The sequence below is a fragment of the Mangifera indica genome, chromosome 18 (assembly GCF_011075055.1).
Source record: "Mangifera indica cultivar Alphonso chromosome 18, CATAS_Mindica_2.1, whole genome shotgun sequence".
NCBI classification, from domain to species: domain Eukaryota; kingdom Viridiplantae; phylum Streptophyta; class Magnoliopsida; order Sapindales; family Anacardiaceae; genus Mangifera; species Mangifera indica.
In genome coordinates this window covers 13,246,917-13,264,916 of record NC_058154.1, presented here as the reverse complement: position 1 = coordinate 13,264,916, position 18,000 = coordinate 13,246,917, and the positions used below count along the sequence as shown (strand labels likewise).

The following is an 18,000-nucleotide window of genomic DNA, read 5'->3' as shown; positions in this document are numbered from 1 at the left end:
GGCAGTAGCTCTCTCGGCTTGTTCCTTGACTAGGTCTATGATCTCTGGTCTGCTTCGATGATCTACTCCCATTTATCTACGACAAACCTTATCAGTACTTTTCACCCTGGAATCCCAACAACCATCGATGAGCTATCGAGCTATGATCCCCCAAGAGAATCCGCATCTCTCTCCCTAAAGAAAGATCGTTCTTGCACTCACTACGCTCTCGATGCATCTCGTAACGAGTCCTGACCCCCTAATAAGCAAAAAGAGACGTTACTCCTCGCAAGATTGAATATTCAATCTTCAGACCTTCGTTGCTTCTCTTTTCAGTCTTCTGAGAAAAGAGTTCTGAATTTACAGCCATTGGGTAAATCAAAGCATTAAGATTGTCTGTAAGCCCAGTTTAAAGTAGAGATTTCTTTGTGTTGTTCTTTCTCTTTATTAATTATTAATAAAGGTAGGATCTGTCTTGCCTTAATTAGATAGTGGCAAGGACTTCCCTTCTTCCTTTCCTTATTTACTCTCCCTCTGGTATGACACTTCTTTTTTCACACACAAGCTTGGCATTTCAACAATGCCACTGCTAACGGAAGAGAGTGAGTGACCTAGTTACCAGTTTGGCCTACGCGACTTTACTTATCTTATTCAATTTCTAACCAACAACTGATTCAATGGAAACCCTTATTCCTTCAACATCTCCAGAGCCTTAAGTGACTGAACTACCTTTCTTTAAACAGTCTAAAAGCAGGTTAGGCTAGGCAGCATCTCATCAAATCAGTATAGGCCAGGTAGGAAAGTTACCCTCGTAAGGTTTGATGAAATTGAATCAATAGCAATATGAGAAGGGACAAATGCCACATCCAGCAGAGATGCGGTAAGGCAAGTAACTTCACCTGGTTCTTAGTCTAGTATTGGTTCAGTGTGCCATGCCAAGCCAGGAACGCCTGTAACTAAGGCAGGTCACCCTTTTTTCTTACCATGGATAGGAATGTTAGTTAGCTCTCCCGGCGGTGGACCATAGCTGATTCAATAGTCAAAGTCTTCTATAAGCCCTTTCCTTTCACTCAAATTGGTAACCGGTGCGGTAGAAGAGTCAGAGCCAGCCCCTATTTCACTTTGCGCACCTCACTTGCTTGTCTTAGTAGCCCTTCCCTATATTCCCCAGCTTGAAGTAAGCCAAGGAGATATCCCGGTAAAGCGAAAGTTTCCTGTCACTACTCTTTCTATTACCCGGAAAAGGCCTCCCATCTAGTTCTTTCATACCCGGCAAAAGCCGTGAGTAAGATTTTCCTTCGTAGGCCCTAGAGGGATTGGTTCCGAGGACTTTGGCTACTGATTTAGTATGAATTCACTCCGCTACTAGTTCGATTTTCACTAAGCCGAATCTCTTTTTTTTTCAATGGCAGCTATATGTCTAAACAGGAGGGGGAATATCTCATTTGTCCAATCCACCTCACAGTGTCCTTTCCTTCTTTTTTACGTGCATAACATATTCTATCAAAGAGCCAAAGGTCCCATGTTAGGGGAATCCTCCTATGAGCACTATCTGCTGCCAAGACTGCTACAAGTGGGAATGCTGCTATTGGGACAAAGACTTCTACTGCTATTCCTACTAGTGCAAGAGCAAGCGCTTTAGGAATTCTATATAATAATAATAAAGAGGTCCTTCATCATCAATCCACACATTTACAATAAGTAACTTAAAAGGATATACATAGTATGGACGGAGGACCAATTATATGGTGGCTCACCTTTTTCAATCATTCTTCTTGTCCTTTAGACTTACTTACATGAGGCCTTTTCCCATAAGTTGAGACTACAAGTGGGGTTTGAAAAGGAAAGGTTTTTGAATGCTAAGGAAAAAGGGACCAGGTTATATACCATATATGCGAACTCCAAAACAAGGCTATACCGCCCTTATTCCCACAAGGGTCAACACATAAACCATCAACTTTCTTTCCAGGAGGTCTTCAAGGGTCTCTGGTCAAGAATCGACCAGAGACTGGTAGAGCTTGGACTCTACGGGTAGCCCTTTCTTGTAGGCTACCACTGCTGACTGCTCGTTGCAGTTGTCAACCTGAAGGACTGAAGCTCAGAATCGCTTAGTGGAATCCCGAATGGATTCTGTGACGCTCTTCTTCAGGTTGAAGAGGTAGTCAAGATCCTTGATCTGCCTCCGGTTACAAGAGTACTGAGCTAGGAAGAGTCTGCTCAGCTCCTTGAAGTAAGAGACAGATTTCGCTGGTATCTTATGGAACCAGACTAATGCCTGCCCGTCTAGGCTGGCTGGGAAGACACATCAGATAGTCTTCTGATGTGTTCAATGCCATGATATTCCTGTAGTGGAGAAGATGGTCAGTTGGACCCGCCGTCCCGTTGTAGACGTTGATTTTCGGAATCACGAACTTCGGGGGCGGAGCCTGGGCCATGATCTCGTCAGTCAAAGGGGACTCCTCGATCTCCTGGAGTGCCAACTCCGTGAGTCGATCAGAGGTCTTCTTGTGAGCCGCCATGAACTTGGCGAACTCTTCCTCCTTTCGCTTCATCCACTGATCAATGTCCTCGCGGATGGCCTGAGCATCAGACGCTTGGGGGAGGTCCGGAGGCGTCCCAGTACCTTTGGACGGTACTCCAGCACTCTTAGATGGTGCTGTCTTCAAAGCCCGAACAATCCGGGGGTTCCTCCTCTTGATCGCCCCCAGCCAGAGTCCGCTGGTTCTGATCTTCTGGGATTTCCAAGGGTCCTCTCTCAGGAAGATTTGGAGCCCCAACGACAAAGGAACGGGCATTTTCGGGGACTACCCGAGCTAATGATAGAGGCAAGAACACTTTCCGGCCAAGTCCCATTAATTGATCATAACGATATCGTGTAAAGCTAGTTCTATTTTGTTAAAGTCCCCAGGGATATCTCCTAAAGATAAAGAAGGAATTAGAGAATAAGGTGGGGATAGAATAGTGATAGTAAGCGTGCTCAATCCACTCTTGTAGTAGTAAGCCCTGGAGCTGGTGATAGCGCTATAGTTACCCTTTTGCCAACCCCAGATTCCCTCGTTGTATGAGTTACCCTTGCCCCACTCTTCTCAACCCTCCTTCTACTAAGAAAAGTCGAACTCCCAAGGCTTAGGCAAGTCGGAGCATGGTACCTAGGATTTGGTTGAAAGAGCTTTCAGTGCCTTCCTCTGTCTTCGGCTTGAGCATACCTGCTTCCTTTTGATGGACTAGCAAATCTGGTTAGCAATGGCGGGTCTTCTAAGCCTCTGGCCTCCCTCCGTAGATAACCTCAGATCGGTAATCCGTGCAGATATTGATATGATAGGTCGGTCCCCTTTGACTCTGTCCGCCAACCCCCTTCCATCCTCTTTTATTTCATCCCTCTCGCTCTCCTAAAGCCTAAAGAGGATCCGCTTGGGTATGCCCGACGTCACATCCCTTCTAGCCGTTATTCGTGATTGATATGGTGCCTGTCAATCTCTTTATTTCCAAGGGGACTCTTTCAAACTTCAACGGCAAGAAAAGCCATCTCTAGTAGACCTGCCAATCAATATTATGCCATCCCTTTATATCGTAATTAGGCTTGGCTTTCTTTCCGATGGTCCTATCCTATTATTATTATAAGTAAATAGTGGATCTTCGACTAGCAGCTTGAACGTGGCTAATTTAACCGGAGATCGTAGTCTCCGCAGTGAACAGAGGATTTGGCCCAGCTTCTCTGATCTTTCTTGGCTCTTGAATAGGATTTTCCACCTAACGGGAACCAATCAGTCCCAGATCCAACAGAGGACAATTGGGACGAAAGCAGCAGGAACCTAATCTGACTGAGCAGGCAAGGTAAGCATCCACAAGCAAGATTGGGAACAATAAAATAAGGAGCACGGCTTCGGTACAGATGTTTTTGGTGATTCGCTTCTCCCTTCCAGGGAGTGGACGGTTTACTTACTCCCGAGGGAAAGATAGCAAAGGTATTCTGTGAATGAGAGCTCCTACCCCTATCATCCTATCAAAAAAAGAACTAGTCAACCTAATCTCCGGAATTGGTCAATCCGCTTTTTCCTTTAGTCTTGCTAGACCGTACAGCTGATATGCGATAGCTGATATGCGACTCCTTTTCTTTCTTTATTCAAATAGAAAATAAAACTCTTTTTACGGTTAAAATAGGATATGCGACAGAAGATAGAATATCTCAGTTGTCGCAAATCCGTTTTCTGAAGAGGAAGAGAGTATGTCGCAAATAGGTTGTTGTATGTATAGTATAATTCATAACTTGACTCTCAGTCAGCTTCGCCTAACGATCTTTAGATCCTTCTCTAAGCCAGAGTTTATGTCTTAAAATATAGAATTCAATTAAAAATAGCTTTCTCTCTCTCTTATCTTAGAAGTGTTATATACATAACAGGCTATAGCTATCTAATCACTCTTCTCTTTCACAGCTGATCTGCGACAGCTGAGATTCTCTTACTTATATACAACAGCGGATATGCCGACATCTATCCCATATGTCACTAAGTTCAGCGGTAGCATGAATAAGGTGAGCGCTCATCTCGAGAGCGTGAAAAAAGAAGTACCACTAAGAGCGCATTCGAGGCCATCCTCTTCTCTTAGAGGATTAACCGCAACAACATAAGCTTCAACAGGAAAGGCAGCCTACTATGATTCGAGAGCTGCGGATTCTCTTGCAGTAGCCATTCACTCGACCAGTTCATGTGCAGCTCTTTCAACATCTGTAAAAGAACAAAGTCCCGTAAAAGAGTTGCTATTCCGATTTTGGATTCATAGCCTGGTTTATACCTCACACGAATGTATATTAGAGCACCAACTCCTTCTTCATCTGCACCTTTCACTTCACTCCCTTTAAGATGCCTCAAATCAATCGGCTGTGAACAAATTTATTCAAAACCTTTTGAAGAAGAATAGCTATCTTTGCTCTTTCTTGCGCCTCAACCTCCTTCTTCCTATCCGAAATCGTCTGTTAGAGACTGGTCTGTTGTACTATATAAGCAAATCGGCTCTTTGAAAGTGGGGAACGAAACTGGCCATACTGCCACTTCCCTAGCGACTTTCCTTACTTATTCTTACTCTCTGGCACTAGACTAGGGGGAGTCACTTTGCTCGCCTAATGCTCTTCTTTGTCTTGGCTTGGAGGAAGGACAATCCCTTACCCTTAGGGCTATGCCTTTTAATTTGATGCCTTTATCTTCGACCCCAAGCCCTAGTTTTCTACCTTTCCTGGGATTGGCTAATGCCGATTTCCTTCTTAGAGCCTGGTTCGTACCATGCCTGTTGAAAGTTTCTTGCCTGTAAACAGAATACTAGCAGACATGATCAATAGCTCTTACAGAAGGCAATGTAATGGATCAAATGGGGGAGCCAACCGCTTCGACGTCTTCAGAGTCAGAGAAGTGGACAAATGCTGCTAGTCTTAGAGAAGTAGCTGTGGCACTTTAATTAGCTTGTGTAAAAAAAAAGGACGTCTTTCCTGTACGTAGGAACTTAGCCCCACCAGAAAGGTCTATCGGCGTATACTACTCAGTATCGGACTGAGCGATGCTACTGCGCGGTCAAGGCAGTAGGAGCGATGGCCTGATAGCGATAGGGTTGCCTAGAGCCGATGAAGTCGCCGTCGTCGCTCATGCCATGCTTTCAAAGAGGATGGGGGACAGGTTCTCCCAATCAACGACGCTTCAAGGACAGAAAATGCTCAGTCGAAGCGATGGGTATCGTCATCCACCTTTCGGCGATAGACAGAGATCGTTGATGAATGATCAAAATCGTTTTTGGGCTTCGGTGCTGCGAAGGCCGATCAAGGCAAGAAAGCAAGCTTAGTTTGACTCTTCAACGGTAGAGGTACCTTCCCTCGCGGCGGAAGTTTTTCCCTGCATCGGGCTAGATCGATCGGATTGACTCATTGCCTTCGGTGAAAGTTAACCAATGTCCCGAAAGGTTCCCCCCGAGACTCCAACCCTAATTACGCTCGTCAGCTCGTCTTCGACTTAGCTCCCAAAGGTTTCCCGAGGTTTCCTCTTCAATTGCTTTTCCTATCCAGATCCAGGGACGTGTAAAGCAGCCATTTCTATTAAATACGATACCACCTTCCTTCCCACTTGAAATTGATTCAACAATCGCTTCTTTCCCAGCTGCCCATTCGTTCACAGTCGATTCAACTTAAACCAATGTCACATGTCTTGTGAGCATTCAACCATGAGATTCTTTCTTTTGTTCACATCAGATCTTTCCCTCTGGGCTGGGATATAATGGAAATAATTCAGCATCTGCTTCACTGTATGCTATCTGGGTCAGTTGGGATTGGGATTCTTAGTTCTTTTTTATTTGATTTTCCTTCTCCTTTCGTTGGTGATTGGATTGGCTAATTGCTCTAAACTCTCTCTTTGTCGATGCTCGTGCAGCGGAAGGACTGCTTCCTTTTCCTTATAGGCTGATAGTAGCCCCCCAACCTTGAGCAATCGCACCCAACCTTGCGATTTTGGCCTCAAGTCGGATTCCTTAATAGAGGGTCGACAAAAACTACTTTTTTTATCTGGGCTAAAATGACTTTTTCCTTCTACCGATCCCAGTTCGGCTAACACGAGGAAAGTCTCCTCCCTTTTCAGGGGCACAAGCTTTTTTTTGTAATGACACTTGGGATCCAATCATTTGAGCCGAGTGTGGGTATTCTAGTAGCCTTGCCTCTGTTGGACTGATGCTTTGAAAATGCGATTAAATAAAGAGCGGTTACACCATCAACAGCTAAATCGATGGAACTTTTGTTGCCACAAAGAAATTTCCGAATCTAACTCATATCAGTCTATTTATCCCAGCCAGGGGTTGTTCCAGAGAGAATTCCTACGGCATCAACAGACATGGAAAAAGAGCAAGCCAAGACTTTCACAAGAAAGCTGGACTTGGTGGGTAAAACCTCCCTTGCCGCTACTACCAGAGGCCTATTGTCCACGAAGGCTGATCTCTGAACTGGGCCCTTTCTTGTGCTTGTGCAATTTAAGAAGAAGGGCTGCCCCTTTTCCGGGCTTTTTCAGACAAAGCACAGATCGGCATAACTCTCCTGAAAGCGAAGAATAGTGCCTCGAAAAGGCCAAGGGATGACTCCTCAATTGTGGTAAGGTATCTTACTCTTATTTACTTACACTTCTAACATTGCCTCTTGTGATATTCAAGTGTCAGGAATAGGAGGACTCTCAGAAGAAAAGGGCTTCTTCCGGCCTGAGTGGAGATTTCAAGGCCCATTCTAAGTAAGTGGGCTATTGTCTGCCAACTTCGGGACGCCGGGTCATCACCTACGAGCTCTTCAAGAGCAGTTTTGACTGCCCAGTTCCACCTATTTGAGTTAGGATTCAATATCCCTTCCCGAAGGTGGGTGTTTTCTGGCCTTCCGATAACCTCTTTGATGAGGTTCCGGATGAGGCCTACGAGAGTCGTGTGGATCTCGTTTGAGACTACTTCCTGAAGACGACGTTTGTTCCTGTCGTCGTCGTCGTCGGATCCCCCGTTTCCAGAAGCCTGAATATTCTTGGAGGATGAAAGACATTTTTTTTTGGATGTACCCTCCATCTGCAAGATCACAAATCCCACTATAGTAATGCCAATCCAAATCGAAAATGAGAGACCCAAAGTAATGAGAAAATGACTTGTAACTACGTTAACATGAAAAGTGGTGTTCAAATTGGCAATTATACTTTCTAATAGAGTCATGATTCATTGAGAAAATCATAGGAGAGTAATTCAAATGAGAAATATTAAGCTCCAGCAGCTATACGGGTATCTTTCCCGCAACCCTACACTTGATAGAGGGATACTGACTCATTCGAACCTGTACTAAAGAAAGATAGATAGAGGGAGTAATTCTATCACTAATATTCACTGGTTTTCTATTTCGCTCTGTCCCTCCTTGTTGATTAGAATCAAACCAGCTGATGAAAGGGAACCGTCTTCTCTATAGCTGCGCTTACGGATCCTCCAACAGCAGCTGTTTATGATATAACTTAACTCCAAAAGCTCATTCCCTGACTGACTTTACTCCGTCCTCCAATAGCTCTCACAGTCAAAGGGAAAGTCCTTATTAATTAAAGGGAAAATGGGCATTAAGCCCTTCTTCTCGCAACAGCCTATTTGGACAATTCCATTCTTCATCTGCGGAGGGCATTCGATTCCTATTCTTTTACTATGTCCTCGGACATTAACCTTGCGGAAGCCCTTTTCCTCAGCATTCTCCCCTTCTGAGTCCTTCTAACTTTGGGATACTGTGACCCTGCTGATGCTTCTGCAACTTTCTTCTCTTCTTTGGGCTTGCGGACCACTGGTACCCACAGATCCGTGGGTGGAATAGGCACCCTCCTTGACTTCTCTGGGAAGTTAGGCATCTTCCCATACATAGCCAACTACTGCGGAGGTCTCCGACGAAAGCTACTGATTTTCTTATAGCCTTCGTTCCCCGACTGGAGAAGTCATTAGATATTTACCTAAACCAGAAGCTTCTCAAGCTCAAGCATTTACTTTTTTTGACAGGATTTGTTTTTTGGTTGAATTAAATATGATCCCAAGTAGGCTGATTTTCTGATTAAAAAGAATTCCAATCCAATAAGGCGAAGGTGGAATGAATGGATCTGAGAAGGAATCAGTCGTTATATATTAATAGAATAGCATTAAAGGGAGCGGGAGTCGTGGTTACGGGTAAGCGTCAGGATATTTTAGTCTAGAAAAAAGGAAGATTCCCTCCGTTTCATCTAAGAGTTTCTGCCAAATGCATATAAGACATCTGTAGCAGGCAGAATGAGTCTTCGGTCGCTGAAGGGGAAGGGCAGACTGGGCTGCTTTCGTTATGAGTCGATCTTCCCAAGTCTGGTTAGGAAAGAACAAAGGTTGAGGCCTCAGCGGGCTTTCATAAATCAGTATATCTTATGAATAGTAGGTCGCTGAGGGGGAACTTATCGACAACAAAAAAGACGAGGTTTCTGTTGGAGGGTCCCTGCCGCCCCGAGTCAAATGGAATGGAAAATACTTTTTTTAGAAACAAGGTGGCATCTCGAAAGTGCCGCTAGGCGGTTGAATCATGGAACGTCCAACAAGCCTGGTCAAATGCGAACATTGCTTTTCCGGGGGTGTCGATAGAAGGCATTTTTTGAGGAGCCCCTTAATTATTAAAAAAAGATGCCCTAGAACATGTTATTGAATTGAGTGAGAGGTCCCTTTCTTTCCTACTACTGAACCCGGAAATTGCGTAGATTGCTTTGCTTGGGATTCCCTAAGTAACAAAACCAATCCCTGTCATTTCACACGGAAAATGGTACGTTTTGAGCGTTCGTTTGAAGTGGACGAACAATCAGCGTACGTAATCGAGTTTCATGCCATCATGTCTTTCTGCCCAGCAGCGCTGGAAACCGCTTTCATGCGTCTTGGTTGTTGGTGGAGAAGCCTGAAAACAAAGATTCTTCAATAGTGGAAAAGGTTTGAAGGAGCGTAGCCTTATTCAAAAGGAATTTATAGGAAGACTGAGATCTCTCCGATTATCTCCGACAATAAGAGGTAAGAAGCAAGGAAGACTTTTTATGAATAGCCCTTTTCAGTTCCAATGCGCGGAATCGAAAAAAAGACTATCTTTCTTCACACCCGGAAAATTCTGCAATGGAATGCAGCTATTTCTGAGGGATAGCTATGTTAGCTAGGCCACCTGCCTGATCAGGGTTTCCATCCGAACTAGTGTCTTAAGCAGGAAGGAAGTTTCATTTTTTGGTATCGTATATAAGATTACGGCTGCATTTAGGAGTGATCTCTCTCTCTAACTATCAATCTCCTAAGAGAAGGAGAAGTGCGAAAGGATTGCAGGCTAGATTCAAGGTATGCCAGTTGATTGATTCCACTCCACTTTCAAGATGGGGTGAGTGTTCAGTGTACTTTAGTAATATTATTAAGGATTGGGCGTACTGTGTCCACTCAAGGCGTTGCAAGCAAATGGTTTTTGAAAAGCGCTAGAAATCGGGGTCAACATTTTTCCAGTGCTTCAGCGGGGCTTTCTTTGGTATACTGAAACTCATGTCGTACAGCCAAGTAGAAAAGCAGCGAAAGAGAAATTCTCGTAGAAAAGAGAAAAGTTTTCTCGTTATTCGTGGAGGGGTCCCGGAAGAATTGAATTGGGCGAGACGGAAATGGGGGTCTTTACTGAATAAAAAACAAACCACACAAGGATATCATTCAATTCAAAAATCTTGGTCAGCCCTTTTTCTCCTCTTCGGACATAAGGTAATATAGCCTCAAAGTGGCTACGAAACATTTCCTATTGAAAGCTCCTCGTTCCGAGCCTTGCTGTCCTACTATTGGTCTATAGCCACTTGCTCAAAGACGCTCCCCCAGAGCTGGAAGATGGAGGGCAAGCCACTGTCGATGAACTAGTAGAAGTGAACCTGGATACAGATCAAGAACCCAGGCCAACCTACGCCTTCAAAGTCAGACTAGATCCCCGCACATGTCTGATCTTTACCTTCTTATGGAAAGCTTTGGCAATCCTCCTTTGATAACCCTGGGTATGGTGGAGTGCCTTCATCCTCCGTTCTTCTATCAGATTCAGTTGCTCAAACCTGTCCCTTGTCTATTCTGCTTCCGGTATTTCGGATTCCAGGGCGACCCTAAGGGATGGAACTTCCAATTCAACAGGTAGCACTGCTTCCATCCCATAAACCAGGGAGTATGGAGTAGGGCCGGTGGAAGTCCGAATGGAGGTCCGATACCCCTACAGGGCCAGTGGCAACTTTTCGGGCCAATCTCGATATGTGTCTGTCATCTTCCGCAGGATCTGACACCTATGTTTTTATTTGCTGCCTCCACTGCTCCATTGGTCTGAGGCCTTTACGGCGAGGATTTGTGCTGTTGTATCTGATACCGAATGCACTGCTGCTCCACTTCTTTTTTGAAGTGAGATCCCAGATCTGAAATTAGCTCGTGCGGTACTCCATATCCGCAGATTATGTTTTCTTTAATGAACTTGGCCACTTTTGCCGATGTCAGTGTTCGCCGCTTCAACCCATTTCCATTTGGTAAAGTAAGAAATTGCCACTAAGATGTATTCGTGTCCATTTGATGCTTTGGGTGTCACCTTTCCGATGATGTCAATTCCCCATCCCATGTGCAAAATGGCCATGGAGAGGTAAGATTGTGAAGTAAGGCCGGAAGCACATGAATCAAGTTTGCATGAATCTGACACTTGGGGCACTTTTTCACGTACTGATGGCAATCGTTCTCCATTGTTATCCAGTACTAATATTAGATTTATTACAACTATTTACACAGTATACTATTTCCTACTGTAAGTTAAGGTCGGCTTGCTTGATGGCTTGCTTCATCAAAGCTAGGTGTCAGGTTAATCAATGCCGGAAAGACTGATTTCAGAGGCGATCGGAGTTCCTGCGCTTTCAGTTCCTTTCTTTTCGATTGTGCTGCTACCTTCCCTTCCCTAAACGGGTTTATTTGCACGCTCCTCCTTCTTTGTGAGAGTGGCATTATTCTGCCCCTATTGGGAAAGTGGTTGAACTCATGGCCCAGTAGTCCCCCTTCTCTGATTCTCATCTCCGTGCCCTTCCTGCGCTAAGCTAAGATGGAAGTCGAGTTATAGCTGCAGCTCTTGAGAAGCCCCTTTCTAGTATCAGTTTGCCCTAATCTAAGGGTAGAACTCCTCCAGTCTATTGCTCTCCGTTCCTTTCTTTCCCGGGTTCTCTCTAAGAATCTCTATCGCTATAGACTTTTCTCGCTAATCAAGCTAGAAGTGCATTCCCCTACTCGGGCATTCAGCCTGAGGGCAATCAGTTCCTTGCTTCTACTTTCACAGACCTTCTTTTGGTGGGCTTGCTTGATGGCTTGCTGAATGGAAGAGGGGTGAACCAGGTTAGAACTCCTCTAATAGAATGGGAGCACTACACTGGCTTTCTTTCCTTGCACCCTAATCAAATCAAGACGGCTAGGAACGGAGACTTCTATTCTTAATCAGGGGAACTTCCTATGACAAGGACAGTTCTTTCTTCCTTCTCATGTGAGACCTACTAGAATACAGAAGAGAATGGGATCAAAACTCTTCATTAGTGGTCCCTACTTTTCTCTCAGTTCAAGTCCAGTTATTGTCTCAATAGAAGATAAGGTGAGACAGAATCCATGAGATCAGGTTCTAACTCAGACAGGATAGACTGTTCTGGCTCATCTCTAAATCTCGTATATAATAGTTCGGATGGCCAGTCTAGCCCCTTTTCTTATTCATAGTCGAGTAGGAACTCATTTTCTGTTTCATTTTTTGCCTGCTTGCCTATCTAGTCGTCACTCCTTGCCTCAGACCTTCCTCCCCCGATCCTATGTGAGAGTGGCGTTGGCGTTACGCTCCTCTTCTGACTGTCCTTTTCAACCGGCCTTAACAGGAAGGGAAGATTAGGAACTGCTGGCCATGAATAGTAAGTGGGACCTATTTTCCCTCTATGTCTCTCCTCTCTCCTTTTCGCCTAAGAGGGGAAGCTCCTCTCCCTCAGGTCGAGTGGCTTTACGCTGCTTTTCTCCGCTTCCTTCTCTTTCTGTCTGTCGGGAAAGTCATCCTGTTCATTGAGTTTTCCTCTTCTCCCGCGATGGGTGGTCGAGCTACTATGCATGCTCCTCTGTTCTTCGAGAGTCTTCCATCATTTTCGGACACCAGCCTGCACTGAAAGGGCTAGTGACTGAGTGAGATTCGGACAACGCGGAGATGAACGGACTCTATTCCCGTCCCGATTAAGCGGCTGCTCCCAATCTCTCTCTGTTTATCTCTACTTTTCATTGAAAGCCTTTTGCCAGGCACTTAGATTCTTCATCGGCATTCGGCTCCTACCTTGTACGCTATCTTGTATAATGAAATCCGGGGATCAATAAGCCTACTCAATGCGGCAGGAACGGATATAGATAGTCCTAGGGTTCACTCCTAGCTTTGAGGAAAAGAACCATACAGTGAAGAGTGACTGACAGACTGACTTGCTGATTTCTTTATGGCTTGACGGGATAGAGGTTTCAGGGTCAGAATGTGATAAAGGTGGCTAAGAACCTCTCTTTTAATCGAAAAGGAAGTAGACTCAGACCTCATCTACGCAAATGTTCAGATCGAGATTTGGAAGAGCTGCGGAATGGATTGATTCGGGAGCGGAGGTACTCCTAGCGGTTCTTCCGACAAAAACTTCTTCTCACGCCATGAGGTCTCGTCTCTCTTTCGAGGAGGGCACGGGGGAAGTGATCGCTCCTTCACCTCGTAAACTCGGTAAAGCGGCTTCGCTCCTCGCTTTTGTTCAATTAGAAATAGAAATAAATAACCACTTTAATGGAGATTTATAGCATCATTCAAGTAAATACAGATTAAGATTGTAAAAACATAAGCTTGTAATATAGCTACACCTAATTCCAGACCGGTTAATGCAAGAACTATAAATAAAGGACCAAGATCCCCTATAAAATAAAAAATCTCATTCATACATAGCATAGTCCAAGCGAACCCACTTAAAATCTTTACTAAACTATGACCGGCCATCATATTAGCAAATAAACGTATTCCTAAGCTTAATGCGCGAAAACAATAAGAAATTAGCTCAAGGAGCACTAAAAAAGGTGCTAACGGCAGTGGGACTCCTGCGGGTAAGAATAAGCTTAAAAAAGGAAGCCCATTTCTTTGAAATCCCACTATAGTAATGCCAATCCAAATCGAAAATGAGAGACCCAAAGTAATGAGAAAATGACTTGTAACTGTGAAGCTATAAGGTATCATACCCTGAAGATTACAAAATAACAAAAAAGTCAAAGTGACAAAGATGCAAGGGAAAAACTTTTGTTTAACATTTCCGGAAAGACCCCCTATTTGTTCGTTTACCAGGTTCAGCACGAAATCATAAATAAGCTCTACCAAGGATTGCCAAGCATTTGGTACTAAGTTTCCTCCTCCCTTTTTAGTAACCAAATAAACCAAAAGTAGGACCAAACTGAGAGTGAGCAGCATAAAGAAAGATGAATTTGTGAATGAGAAATAAAAGTCCCCCATATTCATAGGAAGAAATGGGATAATCTCAAATTGATCCAGGGGGCTATTGGCCGCCACCTCGCCAGCTTGGGGGCTGTGGGGGACCACCTGATCAGCCACATCAGCAGCATTTTGAGGTGTAGGCGGCCAAACAGGCTTGACAGAGACCCCTTTCCAGCTGTAACTAAATTCGCTGGCGACTCCTAGACTTTTGTGGCTTTCTAGAGTCTCGAATATTAAGAATACGTACCACGGCAAAATGAGAAATACATAACTATAAAGCAAACGAAGAAGACGGTCGAGAAAGCTGCTAAGGGTTTTTTCGTTCCCCTTCAGAAGCCATAAAAACTCTTTTATTACTTCGCTCATCATTCTTTTTTTTTTTTTTTTTTTCCTTTTTTCCGCTTCTTGCTATAAAAATTCAGACAGACTTGTCGGAAAGAACATCACCTTGGTTTAACCAAGAAAAGCATGGGAGTCTTTTATCGGAGATTCGTGAAAGATATCAAAGGCCTAGTTCGATTAAGAGGAAGCACAGACGTACCACCCCAGCTTACCTAGAAGTTAAGGAAAACACAGAGCAATGATTTGTTGCTGACCAAAAGGAAGATTTGTAAGAAACTAGAAAGCTAATCCTGGAACGGTAAGAAGGTTAAGAGATCACGATCGGATAACGGCCACATCGATATCGGCTACGGGGATAGCCCCCTTTTGCTAACCACAAGCAAGATTCGTCACGACATAAAGCATGGTGGAGAGAGAACGAACAGAGAGTCCACCAGCGAATGAAGGGAATCAAGGGGCAGCAGGATCACTTTCTCTTACGCTCAGAAAAAGAAGTACCAACGATTTCTAACTTCAGCGCATGCTGCTTTCGTTAGCTTCTGTTGTACTTGGATTCGTCTTACTAAAAAAAAGAAAGATCCATTTTGAGGTTGAAAACCCCAAAACAGCGTGCGAATAGCATGTGTTAAGCATATAGCTATAGCATGTTTTAAGCATATAGCTAGCGTTCCTTCGGTGAGCCAGGATCAAACTCTTCTTGACTATGAGACCCCCCAAAACATCGTATCAGGGTCTCAGTTTCTTCTCTTATGATAGAGTTGCTTCTCTTAAGAAATTCTTTCTTTTCTTACGACATTTTCTCTTTTCTTAAGAGATTTCTCGTTTCATATATATGGAAAAAGTTGACACCTCAATTTCATGCCATCCTAAATTTCCAGACAGATATATTTTCATTTTACCGGGAAAAATCGTTGAAATTACATTTCTGCCCTAAACGACAACTCAAAAATAAAAAACTTGCGTTTTCCCGGGTTTTTTCGTTGAAAAATCATTTCCCAGATTAGTTTCAGTTTCATTCCACTAAGAAATACCCTATGGACACGAGAATCTTTAACTCTTTCTATCTTTCTCCTCTCCTTCTGAAAACTGAAAAAGAAGTGAAGGTATACTTTCACCATTGATAAGAGAAAGGGAAAAAAGCTAGCCAGCGTCTTTGTCTTAGGCGGATTGGCTTTCTCCATTTTCTTCTCAATTCGAGCCAAGGAAAGCTTCTTTTTCCATTCTCCGAAGGGCTGAGATTTGACCATCAGGAATAATGCAGCAGATCATCGAAAGCACTTTCATTCCGGATGAACGCCTTTTCTCTTGGCGCCAAATCTTTGCTGATTTCCCCTGGAGCTTCAGGTCCTTTAGCGTCCTGTCTAAGGTCAGTGTCAATCGGGAAAGACTTGTCCCAGTCGGGAATCCCAGAAGAATATCATCCGCATAACGTAGATAGAAAAGCTGACCCGATGATACAAGCTCACCCATTCGAACGTCCAGCGAATGAAGATATATGTTCATTAGGATCGGCGAGATCGGGCTGCCCTGGGGGATTCCTAGCGACGAGGAAGCATAATTCACACCCTGCTTATCCAGGATCGGAGTACGAAGGAATGAGGAAATTCAATTGATTATTTCTTCATTCTCAGCACCTAGACACGAACGAAGCTCCGACAGCAAGAGGCCATGTGGGATTTTATCAAAGCAACTCACCACATCGCTTTTCTGCAACATAGCGAGAGAGCACCAAGATTTCATTGTACTAAAAAAGGAAATCAAGCCACGATTGGGTCGAAAGCCGTGGGACGAAGAATGGAAGATCGGTTCACAATGATCACTAAGTAAATGATGTAAACTCTTTAATAATAATAGATCGGAAGCGTCCGGTTGAGTTATTGGACGGAGTCGACCACCCGATTTGGGAATAAAATAACGATACATCGGACGAAAGCGGTAAGTAGACGAGCGAAGTTGAACTTGGATTCTTTCCAGATCACTTTTCGAATTAAGCCTTTGATACCTTCGAGACGAATTCCATAAAGATTCAGTAATAATACATAAATTTAGCATTAAAGAATGAGAAGAAAAAAAAGAGGTTGCCATTGTGAGGGTGAAAATTCTGCTTCTTTTCCATTAGAAAGAAGACTTTATACCGAGAAAAAGAAAAAATGACGCTGTTGAGCAAAATAGGTCACAGACAGGATAATTCACACCTTTTTCCAGCGCTTGGACCATGTCTCCCGAACAATCTCAGTTCAGTACATATGGCGCAAGACGATTTCACAGATCGAGGTCGGAATGGGATCGGGTGATTTCACGTCTTACCGTAGTGCACTGGAAAAAGTCCGTCTCTGAAAAGCTGATCTTTTACGCGTCTACCATACCTAGAAGATAGAACGCTAGCATCCAAGTCACAGAGGAGCATGCCCTAGGCCACTTGGAGAGCTATACCAATTTCACTTGCCGCGTCAGACAATCGGCTGTTACGGCGCCGGCCGGGGCGCAGCCCGCCAGGATCACGGGAGATCACTTTGGTCCTGTATGTTTCCCACGTTCATTTTGAAATGAAACCAGCTGGACTACACCAGAGTGGGACTCCGATCAAAGATGAAGGATAAATTCTTCCTGGAGTGAGAAGCTGAACTAACTAGTAGTGATCGCATTTCGAAGAGCGAGCAGAAAGAAAAAAAAGAGCTCTGAGGTTTGCGGCAGGTGGCCCAGGCAAGGCGAGCGTAGGGAGTGCGACTGATCTGAGCCAGCGTAAGTCACAGCTGTTGGTGGCGAAGCGCAGGTCTTCTCAAAGGAAAATGCGTACTAGAGCGAGCCAGAAGCTAAACGAACGAGACCGAGCGGTGGGTGCAAGCAATAACGGCGATCGTGCATTGCCTCAGGACTTTGCTTTTTCTTTCACGGACGACAACTACTCGACTCTGGACGGCTAGTCTAGGCAGCGTGAGGCCGAAACCTTTGATGAAAACCCAAAATGAAATACCTCTAAGTCAAATGTGCAATACTCAGAAGTCATTTGCACGAGAGCACTCACTCTTCAGGTTTTCTCACTGAAAAAAGTGGAGATCAATACCGGTTGGATCGACCACCCATGGAGCAATTGCCCTACTGACTACTGACAATTCCGACCAAGATCTCTTGACTGATGACCGCCCATCTGATGAGCGAACGCGGGAAGCACTCCGAAAAGCGGATAGATCAAACTACTTGAGACTATTCATCCGTGGGCACGCCCTTCTTCTTGCCCTAATTGCTTGCCAACCACACCTGGACAATCCCATGAATTTAGTTGGATGGATGCCCCGCCCTTGGAAATCACTTATGCGTACTAGCCACTAGCAACTAAAGGCGCAAGTGCTGCCATGCTATATGTGAGCGATCGATGTGAATAAGAGTTTCTTTTTCCAGGAAGGTGATCGGATCGGGATAATAAGAAAGGTACACGATCGACCATTCATTGTACACAAGGAGTGGAGATGAGATAGATGTGAGTTAAATGCCTCTCATCTGGTACTGACCGGGTCAAAGAGTTCTCCACCACCGGGTAGTTCTTCTTAATGCGGAGATGAATGAGCTAGCTTATTTTAATCATTTCATTTGAAAACGTGAACGACTACAATTGTACATTGCAAAGATGTACATTGCCTAAACTCAAAACCTGAACCACG

At 44.3% G+C, this 18,000-nt stretch overlaps 1 protein-coding gene across 1 annotated transcript; it reads right to left on the bottom strand.

Moving 5' to 3' along the window:
* Positions 1–6,234: 6,234 nt before the first annotated feature.
* On the bottom strand, positions 6,235–17,942 carry LOC123201350 (ATP synthase subunit a 2-like). The gene is made up of 2 exons (XM_044616810.1): positions 13,699–17,942; positions 6,235–7,601 (listed from the first exon to the last, which is right to left on the bottom strand). Exons 1-2 carry the CDS (start codon positions 14,366–14,368, stop codon positions 7,126–7,128), a joined length of 1,146 nt encoding a protein of 381 aa, XP_044472745.1. The 5' UTR covers positions 14,369–17,942; the 3' UTR covers positions 6,235–7,125.
* Positions 17,943–18,000: the final 58 nt, after the last annotated feature.